Source organism: Condylura cristata, unplaced genomic scaffold, assembly GCF_000260355.1.
Source record: "Condylura cristata isolate star-nosed mole 26May11 unplaced genomic scaffold, ConCri1.0 scaffold00013, whole genome shotgun sequence".
NCBI lineage: Eukaryota > Metazoa > Chordata > Mammalia > Eulipotyphla > Talpidae > Condylura > Condylura cristata.
In genome coordinates this window covers 34,107,164-34,125,537 of record NW_004567114.1, presented here as the reverse complement: position 1 = coordinate 34,125,537, position 18,374 = coordinate 34,107,164, and the positions used below count along the sequence as shown (strand labels likewise).

The 18,374-nt window shown below is 39.4% G+C and overlaps 1 protein-coding gene across 1 annotated transcript in view; it reads left to right on the top strand.

Moving 5' to 3' along the window:
• PELI2 (pellino E3 ubiquitin protein ligase family member 2) overlaps positions 1–18,374 on the top strand; it is a 108,213-nt gene that overhangs the window by 73,483 nt on the left and 16,356 nt on the right. Inside the window, exon 2 of the mRNA XM_012724685.1 lies at positions 15,454–15,555. Coding sequence (XP_012580139.1) covers positions 15,547–15,555 — 9 coding nt within the window. The 5' untranslated portion in view covers positions 15,454–15,546. The remainder of the gene's footprint in view (positions 1–15,453; positions 15,556–18,374) is intronic.

Below are 18,374 nucleotides of genomic sequence, written 5' to 3'. Positions count from 1 at the left end.
GAAGTGGATGATACCAATCAGGATGTCAAAGAGAGTCAAGAAACTTGAGTACTATGTACCATTTTGAACTTGTGTTAATACTTTTTAACTACATGCTGTGATTGAACAAATTACTTCAGTTTGTTGGTCTACCAGATTTCTTCCTGTGTAAACTTTCTTCCTTGCTGACAGGTTGGATTAGCACTTGTTTTTGTACTCATTCTGACAAAGGTGACTTTTTCCATATTTTTCTGGTTCTCTCACTTCTCTTGAGGTTTTCTTTTTTTCCCAGGACGGAAACAGCAATTAATAGATAACTGAACTACACTGCTTTCAGACTGGTTCCCAAAACTATGATCATCTTCTGTATTATAAGTGATTACGGAAGTTTATATGAATCCCCTCCCAAACTGGGAAATTCTATTGTAGAATATGGTGAAGTGTAAAGAGAGTGTGGACCACCATGTATACTGTCCCCTTCCCTAGGGAAACCACTTGTCCTCCTCGTCATTTCCTTATTTCACAAAATGGAGATACATATATTCACATCGTGGCTCTTGTGTGAAACTAAAGATTATAAGCTAGTGCATGAACTTCTCTACCTTGAAAGAGTACTACATATGTGGAGAAAATGACTAATTTGGTTTCACTGTTGTGGCTCCACATGGTTTTACTCTTAAAAGTTACTTTTATATGTGGTATCTTTAGTGTTCACCATTCAGCACAGGTTTCATCCACTAGATAGCAACATATTTACTTGTGGAATTTATATTCTGTCCCTTTCTGAAAGTTTTTGAAGCAGGTCAGGCTTATCTTAACCTATAATTTACAGACAGAGCCTGAGACAAACATGCCCTTTCATTTGTCTTCCTTTAGCTAGATAACAGTTATAATAATGCAACATTTTCCCTAGTCATTTTTAGATTCAGTTCTAGATGTTTCGCTCCATAGCATCACCCAAGGAGTAAATATTGTGTTATCTACTGCATGGGGAGAAGCTTCTAGTCAATAGTAATACTCTTATTGACATAACCAAATCAGATCTGAATTCCCACTCTATCCAAGAATAAGCCATTTTACTGTCCTATTGATTTTTTATGTACTGATGGGTTACCTGCAGAGTTTTCATGTCAGACTATTTTCTCTGAGTTGTCCCTTAACCCCAGTCCTGTTTTTTGCCCTTAATTTCTTAAGGAATGTAAATTTTTACAATAGCTGAGGTTAGGCAAGTGTGGTAATGATCATTCTTTGCCTTGGATGGAATGTACTTTACAATGGAAAATAGTACTTCAAATCTGTGTCACCTCTTTCTTTTTACCAGATTTGTTAGTCTGCCTGGTGAGTTGGTGTTAGGGCAGAGTCCTTTTTTTTTTTTTCAAATGGGCAGAAGATTTGAATAGATACTACCGAAGAAGATACACGGATGGCAAATGAGCACATGAAAAGATTCTCAAAATCCTTAGGAAAATATAAGTCAAAACCATTGAGATAGCCCTACATACTCAAAAAGATGACTAAATTAAAAGATGACAATACTAGATTGACAGGATATGGATAACTGGAACCCATTCTTGCTGATGGGAATGTAAAATGTACAACCAAATTTGAAAATTGTTTACAAAAAGCTAAACCATACACCTACCATATGTCCAGCTATTCCACTTAAAAGCTAAAAAAAAATTTATGTTTGTATAATTACTTCTACATAAATGTTCATAATAGCTTTATTTGCTATAAACAAAAGCTGGAATTAACCTGAGGCCCAATAATAGTTGAATAGACGAACAACTTGTGGTATATCCTTTCAAGAGAATACTACTCAGCTTGAACTCTTGATGTAACTTGAGGGACCTCAGAATGATGCTACTGAGTAAGAGAAGTCATGCCAACAGAATGACACATAGGGTAAGAGACTAATACTATAACATGCTAGAAAATGTAAACTAATCTATAGTGACAAGACAAATCTGTGGCTGCTAGGACAGGAATTACAAAGAGGTATAGTAAGGAAGTGCCTATGGGTTACAGATATGGACATTATTTTGCTAAATGATGGTTCCATAGATGTGTAAATATGTCAAAACTTACCAAATAGTGCATTTTAAAAATACTCTTTGTGTTTTAGTTATACCTCAGTATAGCTGTTTTTTATAAAAGACAATAGTGACAATATATTAGCAGAAAGTATATTATATATTTATACCTGTCAGTAAATGTAAATGCCCTAAACTGACATGATGGAAGAATTGTGTCACATAAATCACATCGAGAAATACAGTTACAGACTATATGTAAGTCACATAGTTTAGACTGATGGTTTAATTATGGAGAGGGTGCATACCAGTGAAATACAAAGCAGCAGCTATAATTTTAATATTACATAAGATTGAATTCAGGTAAAAAATGTTTATTAAGTCAAGAACAGTTTCATATAATGCAAAGGGATGGAATCCAGTGAAGTTCTAAAGTGATTATATATGAAGTAAGTGCCTCACTTTCTTCAAGCAAAATGCATGAGAGCTACAAGGAAAAGTAGAAACAGACTTTGTGTAGTATGCGTGTAATATGACCTTTATGTACTGAAAACAGAAACTATGTCTTTACAAGCACTCAGACCTTTCAGACAAGTGTTCAACTAATATTTTTAAACATAAAAAGTAAAATCACAAATGTACTAAAGAAAGATGGAAAATTCTTTGCCTTTTCTGGGAGTAGCTTTCTCTAATTATGAAGGAAGGTCTGGAAACCATTAAAAGAAAAAAACTGATGTTTCACTTCATGAACTTTGAAAACATCTACATGGCAGAAAAACACAAAACACTGAGTTAACATAGAAATGGAAAGAGGGAAACTGCAACTCGTATCACAAAATGAGGATGATCGCTTTGATCTGTAAATATTGCCTGCACATCCATAGCAAAAAAGACCAGTAACCCAAATGAGTGGGCAAAGGATACAAACAGTTCAAAGTAAAGGAAAAAGAGATGATTTGTTTTAAAGCTTTTGAAAACATGTTCCGCTTCATTTATAACAGCAGAATACTATCAGTAATGTTAGAAAACAAAACGGCATTTTTCATACATCAGACAGTACAGACAGACCATAATACTTAATAGTTCTCTATTTGATGAGATTGGGGGAAATACTCTCCTATACATCTGGTGAGAATTTAAACTCATGTAACTTCTATGAAAAATATTTTGACAATAACTGTCAAGTTATAACATATGATCAGCAGTTTTATTTCTAGAACTTTATCCCATAGACATAGCTCCCTATAGCCGAAGTGAATACATGGATATTTATTGCAGCATTACTTATAAAACAGAAAAAATAGATTTTTATTTAATAGTTATTAGGTCAGTCAAGCTATTGTCCTTTGTCAAAAAGAATGAGATAGCTCTAACTGCTAGGTGATATATACCATTCTGCGAGTTGGATTGTTATGTGGAAGAAGCAGGGGAGAGATCACTGAGTCCAGTCATTGCGTAGGTGTGGACTAAGCCAGTGCAGTATAAGAAAGCATTAGCAGTAAAGCCGTTCTCCATAAAGGGGCATCCCACTTACTGGTGACCTTTGGTACTTTATGCACAGATTACCTATTTTAAAGTATTCTTTGTCTTACAAATCATTCAGGAGACTTGAGGATTCTATAAAATTACATAATTTGGTAAAAGTTTTTAATGTCTTACTAGTCAAAAGCTGAGGATAGCCATAATTATTCTATATTGGGCACTGTTCTCTTGGTAGTTTACAGTAATCATCTGAGTTAGTCCTTCCAGGTAGTTGTAGTATTTTTATAGGTTAGGAAATAGACTGAGAATATGACCCAAAGACACACAGATCTAATAGGAGCCTTTTAAGAAGTTTGGTGTAATGAGGCTTGAGAAGTAACATCCAGAATACTTCCAAATTTCTACTAAACACCTTAATGAACGACTGTGTGGCGTCAGGTACACGTTTGTCTTCTTATACTTCCAAGGAAAAACAGCTCTTGTTTTACTAAAAGTTTGTCTGTTAGGGTTGGAATTTGCATGATTCCAGCAGGCTCAACATCTTGAAAATACCAACTGCCAACATCACTGTTGTCTTTTGAGAATAAATATTTTCGTGTTTCCGTACAACTGTGGTGTGGCCTTATTGAACTGGTTTCATTCCATATAGAAAATGAGCTTCTTCAGCAGATGGGTAAATTTTAAATCTAGGCTAAGTCTTAAAACTAAAAACCCAAATAAAATGGGGAGCGGGGAGGAAAGCATCCCACCTCCCTTTTAACCTCTTTTAAATGTGGGCTTCTGTTTATATCTCTATAAACAATAGGGTTTGTATTTTGTTTTGTTTTAAACAAGGTACATTTCAGTCTTTTTATTCTTCAGGACTCAAGGGATCATTTTGACAGCTGATCAGCTGGCCAACATATTAAAATAATTACACAGTGGGCCTTTGGGTATCTTAGTATAAAATTGATTTATGTCAGATTCAGTGGATAGCATCTGGAAGTTTGCCTGCTTGTGGCAACAAATTAGTGTTTCCATTTGCTGTTGACTCTCTCCAACATACAATTTATGGTGGATACATGTGTAGTATTTGTCCAATGCTATTTAGAAATATGATAGACCTTGTTCATAGTAAATACATTATTTTTTTTAAAATGTGTGTAATGCAAATTATTGAACAATGGACTTGTCCACTTACTTTGAAAATATTGTATTTTATTTATAATTTATATTTGTTTGGGTTTATTCTTTCAATTAGTTTTGTTTCCTATAGAAGTAGCTTATATGTATGCAAATACTTAAATATTCAAATAAGAAAATGTAAGATGTTAAAGAACACGAATTCACATGTACCCTTTAAAGCACTGCCTGTTCACTAAGTATCTCCCCATAAAGTTTACCAGCTCCTCTTCTTACCTGGTAGTATAGTAAAACCTCTCACTCTCTTTTTAGCAATGAAATATCCCATCATTGTTTTAATTTCCTCTGAGATATGTGACTTCTTACCTGAATATAACTATTGTGTTATCTTCATTTTTTCCCATGTCACTTCTGGTTCATGTCTCGGATTCAAAACCATACGCACTGCTACTTTATTTTATTAAAGATTTGTTTTATTTATTTATGAATATAAGAACTGGGGTACAGGCAGGGAGATAGGTGACAGGATTCACCAGAGACAGAGTGGGAAGCAGAACAAACAGGTCTACTGGGATACACTGTTGAGGGGAGCAATGGGAGAGACAGGAGAGGTCTGCTGTGCCATGTGAGTCAGCTCCTGGCCAGGACTCGAACTCTTGCTGCAGTGGCTGCTGATAGTTTCATGGTGCTGAGACTTAACCTGTTGCACCACTAGGAAGGCTTTGCATTGCTATTTTAAAGAATGATTTTGTTGCCTAGCAAGTATCATCCCCCATCTTCTCCTGGTGACCTTGGGGTGGCCTTTGCTGCAGGGTTGGACCCCAAGGTTGTTTGCTGTGTATTCATTTGGAGTCCAGAGGTTTGTGTAGTACTGTGAGGGATGGGTCCCTTACTCATCCTGTCCTGCTCTGTGTGATCTGTCAGTGTGGAGAGACATCTCCAGAGTCTGCTTTTCATTGTGGTGAACTTTTGAAGTCACCATTAGAAATGGGGCCTTAAGCTGGCCATTGTTGTGACCAGAACATGCTTGGTAATGTGGACACATTTTTTTACTATAGTTGTGTGTGCAGGTCATGACGCTCCTTTGTGGAAAGATTACTCCTCATCCTTACTTTCCAAAAGAGATGAGCCAAAACAACAAAAAGGAGATTTTACATTAGGTTGACTTAAAATTACGATGACATAACCTATGCAGACTTGAATCTGAACCTTTCTCTTGTTGGGTACCCTGTCACAAACTGGCTGCATATAGAAGCTGAAGCATCTCTGCCCCTAGATAACAATGGCCTTTTGAGACATAGGGCCAGTCCCTGTGAGGTGACAAAAGAAAGCCATGGAGCTCTGAGAGTGCTGGCCCGGAGTCCAGCCAGTCGGAGACGGGAATCCACCTGGACTGTGCCAGTAACCACCCCTGAGTTGAAGCCAGCTTAAAAAGACGGGGATCCTGCCCTCAAGGTCCTCTGACCTCACCTGAAGCACCCCTGGGGCAGATCCTCCTGGGACAGGTCCTGCAGGCACAGGAACGTGTTCCTGCCACCTCAGGAACGTGTTCCTGCCACCTTTCCCACTTCCTCCTTCCACCTTTCCCACTTGCTCCATAGTTTCTGAGCTTATCTAAGCTAGGCTGCCTCTTGTGACCGGTACTGTGGACCAAATCCAGCCTCACTGTGACTAGGACTGACTCCAAATTAGAAGTTCTTCTCAAACATCCTGACCCTCCCTGGCATCTGTGTTTCCTGGACTGACTGTGGCCACATCTGCTGTGGGCAGCTCTGTGCGAGCAGTGGGTTTCTGCCAAGGTTATCGAAGGCTCACTGGGTCGGGCCCAGGCAGGCATGGGCGTGTCCTGTGCCAAGTTCAAAACCGTTGCCTCGAGCAAATAGGCTTATCACTGTGATGTATTTACTGAGCAGAACACAGTTGTTTTGATGAAATCCAAGTGAGCACTTGGTGACTTTATAACCGCAGCCATGGTTCAGGTGCTTGTTTGAAATATGGCTCCTTGAAAACAGAATATATGTAAAAGAGTGTGTTTATGCAGAATAAATTATGAATTCCTTTAGCCACCTCCTCTCTTTAGAAAGTGCTCATACATATTTTATACATAAATTGACAAGGATGGCAGAGACCTCATCTTCCCTGTAGCAATTTGAGCCACACTGATTGAGAATTTATAGCCTAATTATACTTGTCAGCCTGACATAAAAGCCATTAGTTCTAGAAAAACATGTTTGTCGTACGGGGATTATCTCTAATTAATACAGTCAATAGCTAACATATATTTAAAGCTAAACAGAAGAGTGACCTGAAAGCGTATGTTATGGAGGGCGATGAACTGATGGTAAACCCACTGGGTCGCGGAGCAGACCTCTTCATGCAGGTTTGTATTTGAGAAAACGCCAACCTGTCCATCATCTCTCGGCTTTGAATACGGTGAAATAGTGCTACTGACATAAACCCCTCGTTGACAAACTATGAAGGTGTTAGCTGAGCACTCAGGTTATGTGGTCTGATTACCCTAGGTGAGTGACTGAACTGGGATTCACACTGGGGTCCAGTGTGTTATTTTCTCAGTATCTGAGTCCACTCACCTGTTGATCTCTCCAGTGTCCACGTTGTCTTATTCTCCTTTCCTAAAGTCCATGCAAACTTGGAGCTCAGCAGGATAAGCCAGGTATACTGGGGATCATGTGACATGTTTTCTTCTGCCCACATTCAGGCCTTTGCTGGGTGGTTAGGGGGCACTGCAGTGAGGGAATGCTCCACCAAGAACCCCAGGGCAGCCGTCATGTGCCCTTGAATGCTGACCCGCTCTGGTGTCCTTCACCCTGGCCCAGCAATGCAGGGTGCACACTTCTCCTGATGCTGAAATCAGCGGTTATTGGCAAGCCGCTGCACAATTCACCACAAATGCATTCATTTGCTCATAACTGTGCATGTTTCTACCATAAACGTAAATACCAGAAGTTGTTCTTAAACAAAAAAAGAGGTCATTGTCCCTGTTCAGTTCTAACCCCAAACGGGATCCATTATTATGTTTTACCCTATCAATTAAAATGTTTCTATAGCAGTACACCCTGGCATTAGATGCTCAAATTTAGTATCCACGAACACCCTGAGAGGTCATTGTAGTTATTTTACCATGTTCTATCAGTTTCCTTTTTTGTGTAGTTCCTTAATCACTTTGTATAGCTACTTAAATTGTATGATGACCTGAAAATTTAGCTTACAAGTTAGAATTAACAAAGTGGCTGAAAAAAAACTTGCCTGAAATGTTCAAAGTAATCAACCAGGGGACTTGTTCTTACTCTACCATGTCTTAGCAAAGAATGCAAGCGTGGGCATCAGTAGGAAGGCTTTTGAGCACCTACACTCACATTGTTTCTTGGTGGAACCTAAGAGCCTAAGAGCACTCTGGGTCCCCAAGTAGAGGGTATAGGCCGTTTCCTGCGACTCTGCCCCTCAGGCAGATCAGAGGTGACCTGACCCTTCCTAATGTTTCACTGGAAACTGACCAGAGCTGGTGTAGTGAACCTGAGCTACCCCAGGTGTTTGGGCCTCTTTTTTAAGAAGCGAAAATTCAGTAGTTGCACCTTCTCCTGAGGGAGGAGAACTATATGGGTGCTGCTGTTTCCAAGGTCCTGCGTGTTGGGTCTGACACATGCTGCCTGCCAGAGAGTAAGGGTGGTTCTCTGTGAGGCGGCTTCCGGGGCGTCTAGACAGGAGGGATCATTAAATCCTTGAGTCATTTGGTTCTAAGACCGATGCAGTAATAGAAAAATTAGGTGTGGGTTTGAAGAAATGGAATTTCGGTTGAGAGCGGGATTTACAGGCCCAGGGACCAAAACAAACTACTGAGTTCCCTTAGACAAGGTAGGCCAGGCTCATAAAGAGTGCCGCGGTGGTGTTCCACGTGCAGTTTGGCCCACGTTTAGCTTCTGGCATCACTGGTTATTTTTTGTTTCTGCCCTCCCGGCATCCTTTTTGTTCCTTTCCAGCTGCAGATAAGAACTGGCCCCTGTAACATCCTGGGTGGCTTCCGCCTCCTCTGTGACTGCTTTGACTGTGGTACAGTTTCCTTTGATATCTTAATCTGTAAATGTAAAGGTTAGCAGAAGATTTTCTTCACATCTCAGTCATCTAAAAGCTGAAGATGATCACAGTAAAGATACATATTTGCTGTAGGCGCAGACACCCTTTCGGCGTGCGTTCCGGAGAATATGGAGCCCCCTTTCAGAACGCAGGCCCTGCTCAGGTGCAGTGAGCCCACCTACCGTCGTAACATCTCATGCGATAAGTCACCTCACAGGAAGAATGTTCTGGCACCGACTTCGTTGGGTAGCAGACAATGACAAAACTTGGCTGCCTAGCAAAAGCCATTTGCTTTTGTTCATGATTTTGTTGATGGGGAGTGTAGGGCGGGCACAGCCGGGCTCTGTCCCTGATGCATGTGGCAAAGCTCGGGCAGAGGACGTGCAGGTGGGTCCGTCAGCCCTGGCCTGGGTCTTGATGCTGTGCCCCCCCCCACTCCCACGCAGGGCCTCTCCTCATAGCTTAGGATTGGGGAGGTAGGGAGGAAGGGGCCGGGCCCCAAGTGGTTAGACTTATTCTGTGGGTGCTCAGGACTCTGAGTGAGCATTCAAGAGTAGCAAGGGAAGCTGTGAGGCTTCATCCGACCCACGTCCCATATGTCACTTCTGCTTCCTTCTGTTCTTCAAGCAGGTTACTAGAGGTGGCTGAGCTAGAAGGGAAAATGTATTTGATTATACCTAATACTCTCCAGAGGAGCAAGTTATGGACTATGAAGGAGCTGGTTGTAAAACTCCTTTGGGGAATAAGTCAGTCTTGTAATTGCTGGTTGCCTAACAACTACTGTGTGTTTGAGGAGAAAAAATGAAATGATAGCACATTGTTCTCTCCACTTTGTATTTGACTTTTGCCTTATTACAGTAAAATCCGTGAGCCTGGCTTTGCATCCCCATTGCATTAATTACGATGGTAATAATGCTAATTATGTATGGACTACAGTGGCAAGAGAAGACTCAGAGATGACACAAAGCTTTAAGTAGGAGTGGCTGGGAATATGGTTTTGCATATGACTAAAATAGGAGACCCTGGGGAGAAGAAAAGTTTGAGCCAAACAGTATAATTATGCTTCAGACTGTGAGTAACAACCAGAAGTAGCCTAAAGCCCTCCTTTTACTCACAGTCGTCGTCTAGGGACAAGTAGCTCTCAGTTGGACTCTCAGCTTTAAGATGTTGGGGCCCATTCCACTTCATGAGTCTTTGACCTTCCTCTGAAATTTCAAGGTGAATATCTAATTGCAAACACACATTAACTTTTACTAACAGAGGAAGGAAGAAATCCCCCTGATCAGTTGGGTCCCATTGACTGTGCCAGCCTCAGGGGAGAAGCCTAGGCCTTTCCCGGCCTTTTCCACAGAAGCCAGTATGCAGGGAGAAAAGCAGGGGTAGGTGACAGCAATGTCTGTCTCAGCAGCTAATTCCATTCTTCTCTCCCTACACAGCTCATAAAGGCTGACTTAGCTTGATTTACATGAGCTAAATCATAAATAGAATAAATGAGTATTTCCTCAAAACAGATTAGTTTCTCAGTGGACTTCTTTCCCTATTTCCTTTGTGACTGGAAGGTAACTCCCCTGCTTCTTCAGAGTTAAAAAACTGACCTCCTTACAGTTTTAAAAGTTTGAATGAAAGTTCTTTGGTTGCCATAAAGATTCATCTCCATCCATTATACAATTTATAAGATTGTCTTTCTGGAAATACATTCTTTTTTTTTTTTTTTTAGCTTTATAATTTTTTTTTTTTTTTAAAAAAATTTTTTTTTACAAAGATTTGATTTATTTATGCATATAGAACTGGGGTACAGGCCAGAGATACGGAGGGTGAGAGGATTCACTAGAGACAGAGAAGGGAGCAGAACAGGCAGATCAACGAAGTACACTGCTGAGGGGAGCAGCGGGGGGGTCAGGAGAGGGCTGCCTCGCCATGTGGATCTCCTCCAGGGCAGGCGGGACTCGAACTCATGTGGAAGTGGCTTAAGCTTCTTAGTGCTATGCTTTAACCCGCTGTGCCACCAGGGAGGGCCAACATTTTTTTTATTTTCTTATATCATTCTTCATTTTGTGCATTTTTTCATCTCAGTTGTTATCCCCATGGGCTTCCCACCACCACTTCACCTCTGCACCATCACCATAGTCCAGTGCACTCTCCCCACCCTAGTTCTGAGCCCATTCTCCTTTGCAGCCCATAACATGTCTCTGGTTTATAGTTGCTCATTGTTTTGATTTTTACTCTACAACCTTTGTTTGTCTCTCTTTTTATTTATTTATTTTTTCTCATCCCTTATGTTCCTGCTATGAATGAAACCATCTGGTATTTTTCCTTTTCTTTCTGTCTTATTTCACTAAGCATGATCCCTTCCAGCTCCATCCATGTTGCTGCAAAAGGCATGAGTTTATCTTTTTTGATTGCTGAGTAATATTCCATTGCATATATGTACCACATCTTTTTTAATCCAGTCTTCTATTTTTGGGCATTTGGGTTGATTCCACATCTTCACTATTGTAAATAGAGCAGCAGTAAACATGGGGTACAGTTGTCCTTTTGAATAAGTGTTTTTGCATCCTTTGGGTAGATATCTAGGAGTGGGATTTCTGGGTCATATGGAAGCTCTGTTTTTAGCCTTTTGAGAAACCTCCAACAGCTTTCCATAGTGGTTGTATCAACTTGCATTCCCACCAGCAGTGCAGGAGAGTTCCTTTTTCTCCACAACCTCACCAACCTTTGTTGTTGCTAGTTGGGAAACAAAGATATTCTGTCTTTTTAAGCCTATGTGTGTCAGAGGGAGAAAATTCCACAGACTTTATAAACCATATTCGGATTAGAGTCTGGTCCCCAACAGAACTCCCGCAATACTGGAGTGAATCGGAAGAGCCAGACCTCACTGTTCAGGGAGAGGCAGGGGAGTGCAGAGCTGAGCAAGCCTGTGATGCTAGCAGAGTAAATCTAAGAAAGCAGATCCTCGGCAGAGAAAGAACTGTCTCAGCTGAGAAGGGCATCGAGGATTGAAGAACACCTTTACTTGTTAAACTAGACAGAATTGGAATCCTTTGCCCTAGATTTGTAATGTCATCTGTAATTGTCTAATTGTGATTTTTTTAATGCAGTAAGCTTCATACTTGTAATAAATTTGAGCTGAGAGTGTCCCTGCTGATAACTGTGCTAGTAGAAAAACCTGAGAATAGAAGCAATGAACCTTTCCTGTATCTGCAGCATTTATTCATCCACTGCCTGGCCAGATGGAAGAGCAGCTCAAACCAGCCTGCCTGTAAGGCACTCACAGTTGTGACAGAAAGTCAGCAGCCCTGCCCTATAACATGATAAGAAAGGAGAACTGGGGAATCAGCATTGTCTGCCAGGCAGGCTGGTTGGGCTGGTTTCCTTATAATTTCCAAGTGCTTAATTTCCAAATTTGAGTTACTGTTGAAAAATCTCATTACATTACAATAATTGTGTTGGAATTAAATTATAGTGAGTGCAAAAAGAAGCCCTGCCTATTCTTCTTACTACTATTATACAAATAGATTTCAAAATAACTTGGTATCTTGGAAAAATTTTTATTTCTGAAGTACCGGAAATGATTGATTTTAGTCAATGAATCTTTAATTTACTAGTAGTTGTGTTTCTGAAAATCCTGTTTTTAAATACTAAAAAATATCATTGAAAAATGGATATTCCTAATAACAAGGAAAGCATAGCAGAACTCTCCTCATGCTTCCCCCAACCACCCAAGTCCAACGTCTAGGCTCTGACGTGCAAACAGGACCATGGCAGCCCAAGTCCCTTTTGTTAACGGAAGTAGGCACCTCCCACTTCTTTCTGAAGAGCCCCTTGGTGGCCATGGGCATCCTGGTTTTGACTGCCACTTTTAGCGCAAAGTCCCAGTGCTGGCTTCAGTCCAGTCTCCCAGGCCAGCTCATCCATCACCAAGCTTCACCCTGCAGGTACAGGCTGCCTGAGTTCAGCATGTGGGGTTTCTCGCTGGCTGGCCTCCTGTCAGCCTGGCCTTAACCTGGCTGGCATTAACCCAGTTGCACACCAAACTGAAAGTGACTCCAGTAGCTATCACTCAGATGCGAAGTTCCTCTACCATCCCTGCTGTGGAGAGAGAGTTACCTGCCAGCTCAGAGCGAGGCACCACCGTGTGGGACTTGTTTTTCCCTTTAGAATCTCTTTTTCTACTTCTTGTCTTCTCCAGATCCACACACATCCCCATCAAGCCCCTAGCTGAGACTTTCTTTATCAAACAGTCTCAGAGAAGTGTCCGCCTCACCCAGAAGCATTTATCTTTCCTAACCCTGGTCATTCATACTTCATCACAGCTTTAAAAAACTGGCAAAGATGGCCTTCCTGGTGGTGCAGCAGGTTAAACCACAACACTGAGAAGCTAAAGCCACTTCCACATGAGTTTGATCCCGCCTGCACCGGAGGTGACCACATGGCGTGGCAGACCTCTCCTGACCTGCCCGCTGCTCCCCTCAGCAGTGTACCTCAGCAGTGTACTTCGTCGATCTGCCTGTCCTGCTCCCCACTCTGTCTCTGGTGAAGCCTCTCGCCGCCCCTGACCTCTGGCCTGTACCCCAGTTCTGTATGCACAAATAAATAAATCCTTAAAAAAAAAAAAACTGGCAAAGATTCAAAGTATACATTTTCTTTAAAGGACTCATCATCCAGAATCTACTGAGTCAAGCATTCAAGGCTTCAGAGTGTCAGCAGCATTCTCTCCCTTGTTTGGGGTGTGCTTGGTCTCTTGCCCCCCCCCCACCTTTCTTGTGGGCAGTTCCCAGCTGTGCTACCCCTTGCCCTATAAGTAACCGTTTTCATGTGTGGTACAGGCTCACCGTGATAGCTTGGATATCACGAATAGTTCTGGAATAAAAGATCTTCGAAGAATTGGGTCTAGTTACAGTATAGGGCCTAAAAATGCCTATTTCTACTGCTTCTCAGACATCTGAGGGTCCTAGCACATGGGATGAGCATAGCAAGTCTTCCTGGCATTGATTTCCCAGCATATTTGGAAGTGTTTATGTGTTCATAACAGCAAGCATGTTGCTGAGTTGAATGCAAAATGCATTGTTGTTTTAAGGTAAAGGGGTTTAAGCATGAGGGAATTCACTTCTGGGCTATTCTACTCTGTAGATGTCTCCAGAAAGTTAAGGCAACTTCTGTGAAGTTTGAGAAACTCTGTACTTAAGAAGAAAAATGTATCCATTTTTAAAAGGCGTTCTGTTACAGTGCCTATTCACTCCTTTGATGGGTGATTAGTAGACTATAGATTTTCTCACTTTGTATTACATGTGCCCAGAAAGTTGTGTTTGAGTCTGCTGTATCTGCAAATTGAATGTTTCAGTGTATTCAAAGAATTCAAAGGAATCTGGGACAAGTTATTTATAAGTAATCACCTTCAGATGATTAGGTTTTTGTGCTTGAGCTTACTATAATTATTTTTCTTTGAGGGGGTTCTTTTAAACATCCACTTACATTAGTTACTTAGTTCAAAAATTGTCACATATTAGTTTCACTGAATTATCTGACAAAGACCGATGAATAATTAAGGTTCTATGTATTAGTAGAGTTGAGTAGTCTAAGAAGTATTTTCAGATTCCCAACCACATTAAACATCTAAAGTATTCTTATTTTTAATACTTGTATTAATGAAGCGCATATCATCAATTCAGTCATGAAGTTCCTCAGGGCAGATGATTAAATAACCATGAGATTAACCAGGCTAACTTCAAAGTTCATTTGGAGTGCCGTACTTTATTCCTGTAAGCAATTATATTAGTCAGATGAAAATGGTTAGAGTACATTTTCATTAACATGTTCTGTATGTCCAGCTACTTCCAAATGCTTTCTTGATCTTCATACAGTGTCATCATTCAGTAATGTTTAATAGATGAAGTTATTAAAATTTTATTTATTATATTTAATATACTAGTAAAAGTGAAGACTAGAATGGGTGAGGTATAATTGAAATAACTTGGAGTACAATTTAAATGCACTTCTTTGTTAATTTGGAAATTAAAAAGTATGTGACCACAACTTTAAATGTGTTCAGACACTTCATTGTGGAGAAATTAAGAATGATAGTAGTAGTACATACATTTTTTAGATTATTTGAAAAAACTCTTATGTTTAGTCTAGGCTACAAATAGAAAAGATAAAACTAATTTAGCTACTTTATTAATTCAATAAATATCCAGTTTAAGCAACTGCATAAATAAGATTTAAATAAGAGGCAGACCAGAGAAGGAGTATGATAACCATTGGTGGGAGTCGTACATATTATACAGTCCAGAAGTTTGCAGGCCTTTTTCTCAATGATTGTTTTACTACAATCATCATCTCACTTAGGAAAAGTACGATAACAAATATTACCTGCTGTGTGAAATAAATTTTAAAATTTTAAACTTATTAATCTAAAAATTCTATCCCTGAGTTAAGTTTAGCATAGAGAAAGCATGTTTTTCTGAAAACATGGTGCAAACAACCGTGCAAACTAGTAAATTAATTTGTACTTGACTTGACTTTAAATACTTTTCTCACTGAGATACACTCTTTGAGAGAACCAGATCTGTGACCATGTTCTGCTCTATCATTCAGCACACAGCACAGGGCAGGGGGCTGTTCGGGAAACTCTGTCTGGTCTGGGGCTTTGCAGGTAGCTTGATGTCTCTTAACTACAAACAGAATTGTGGTTCATTTGTTGAAATTGCACTTTAATGAATTTTTATCTTTTTTATCTTATTGTTAGGCGATCAGCTGCAAAGGTCAACACAGTATTTCCTATACTCTCTCCAGGAATCAGACTGTGGTGGTCGAGTACACACATGATAAAGACACGGATATGTTTCAGGTAACACCTTTTTTGTTTAATAGAAACCGTAGCCCATTTTTCTTTCATTTTCCAATTTTGATATGTAACCAGAATTCTGGCACAGAATTATATAGTGGTGTCCAAGGAGGAAAAGAGTGAGGATAGCATCAAAACTATTCCTATTTCTTTTTTGAAGAATTAAGAAATGCTTGATTCTAAAATTGATTCTATTGCAAAAATAAATTATAAAGGTTACATTCTTGGATCTCAGTGTAATAAAAACAGACTTTAATTAATAAGAATTTTAAAAATTTAAAAACCTGCCACTTTTAAAATCCAGTATGTTTAAAATACTTCCAAAATAATGCTTGGATCACAGAGAACATAAAAACTACAATTATAGGCCTTAAACAAATTAACTCTGGGAACGCTGTATAGCAGAACTCATGAGAGGTGATGAAAATTTTACTCAGAAGAAAATGTAAAACTTTAAGCTCTTTCATTATTTGGATGGAAGGGGGAGGTGGGGGGGGGGAGGAATCCAAGGAATTTAGGAACTTTCCAAAAAGTTCTTTTTTTTTTTCGTAGCTAAGAACATTTTTTTCTCATTATTTTATTTTATAACAGTTTATTTTTACATCATTTTGTACATTTTTATTCCATCTCAATTGTAATCCCTGCGGGTTTCCCATCACCAAGTCACCCGTATGCCATCACCATAATCCCGTGCACTTTCCCCCCCCCCCATTTTTGATCCCATTCCCCACTCCACCCCCACAAAATGTCTCTGGTATATGGCTGTTCATTATTCTTGTTATTTTATCACCTGGTCCATTATGTTCCTGCTATGAGTGAAACCATCCGGTATTTTTCTTTCTCTTTCTGGCTTATCTCACTAAGCATGATCTTTTCCAGCTCCATCCAAGTTGCTGCAAAAGACATGTGTTTCTGTTTTTTGGTTGCTGAGTAATATTCCATTGTATATATGTACCACATCTTTTTAATCTACTCATCTACTTTTGGGCATTTGGGCTGCTTCCATGTTTTTCCAATTGTAAATAAAGCAGCAATAAACATGGGGGTACAGGTATCTTTTTCAATCAGTGTTTTTGTGTCTTTCGGGTAGATACCTAGGAGTGGGTTTGCTGGGTCGTAGGGAAGCTCCATGTTGAGCAGTTTGAGGAACCTCCAAAGAGTTTTCCATAGTGGTTGTACTAGTTTGCATTCCCACCAGCAGTGCAGGAGAGTTCCTTCCAAAAAGTTCTTTTTAAAAAATGGTAATAATTAGGACAGGTTCAAAAATAGATTTAGTGATATGTAATAGAAAGACCAGAAATACATCAAAAGAAAGAATACTAAAGAGGTAAAAATCAATAAAAGAAGAAAATATGCCAAGATTTGTCACTTCAACACAATAGAAATTTGAGATTGAGGCTAATAAAGGAAACACAAAGCAAACAAGTTAGGATTGAGACTTCAATTTCTATATGAAGAGTTTTAAGTATTAAATCAACAGTGCTGAAAATGAATAATGTTAATAATTAAATAGCTCTTAAACATAAAAGATTATGCTCAGCCTCACTTACAAAAAAGCAGTGTAGTTTCAGATTGCACAGGGATGCTGTTTTTGATTTATCAGATTGGCAACACTCCATGGAGGGGGAAGCAGATACCCTCCTCAGTCCTGTGATTGGTGTGTGCTCTCTGGGGCGGTGATTTGGTAACGCCCATGAAAAGTATATGCTTACTCCTGTAACTCAGCTCTTTGAACAACTTTGCTCTTGCTAGAGATTTACCCCAGAGACATGCAAGATGATATTTGTAGCAAGTTATCGCTCATAGCATTGCTTACTACAAAAGATTGCAATGAACTTAAGTATCCTTTGATAAGCACCAGTTCAGTAAATTTGGAATAGTGGTCTCCAAGACTGTAAAACAGAGCAAGAAAAAGCCCTATGTACAGATATGAAAAGAACTCCAAACATTTAATGAATTAAAGTTTAACATTAAATCTATTGAGCCATTGATAGTATTCAAGTAAAAGTACTTAGCGTTAAATTTAAAAATCGATGTTTTAAAATATATTAGTGTATTTTATTAAATTTGTATGATTGTTAAGTGACTTAAGTTATACTTACATGCATTAAAAAATGCCTCAAAAGGACATAAGCAAGGCATTAATAAAGGAAAGGGCTAAGCAAGTGTACATAGAAAAGCATTGCACACTTTCAGATTTTTGAAGCATGTGAATGTGTTAAATATTCTTTTTAAATATGAGACAATTCTAGATAGAGCCATAGTCCCATAGTTACTTTAGTCCTTTTGGACTCGAGTGAGAGTTATCCTACTGAGACAGCTTCAGAGTGGCTGTGCTCCCCCTGCCATTCTGTTACATAACCTTTTCACTGTCCTTTCTCCCATTCTACCAGAAAATCTCTTCCTACTTGATGTCATGACTATACTTCCCTGTCAGCGTTTGAATGAGATTTTATAACTATTTCTTTTTAAAATACTTTCCCACATGATACATTTTCAGGTTATACGATTTGGTAGTATAGTTTTAAATAGAGAATTCCCACTGCTAAGAAAGAGAAGCAAGAATATTTTAACAGTTGTCAGTGGTACATTTTGTTACCACTTAAAACCTAGTCACTGTGAAGGCACATGTAATTTCATGTAGTGTTTTTAGTGGCATGTTGTGACAAGGTACGTTCCTCACTATTACATGATCACGCGCTACTCAGAAAATTAACTTTCTTCTTTTCCATCTCTGCAAATGCAAAATGAATGAAAGATTTAGCTGGATTTTCTCCTCTTCTGACCATTGGCTTTTTGTGGTGGCTGGTGGCAAAAACATG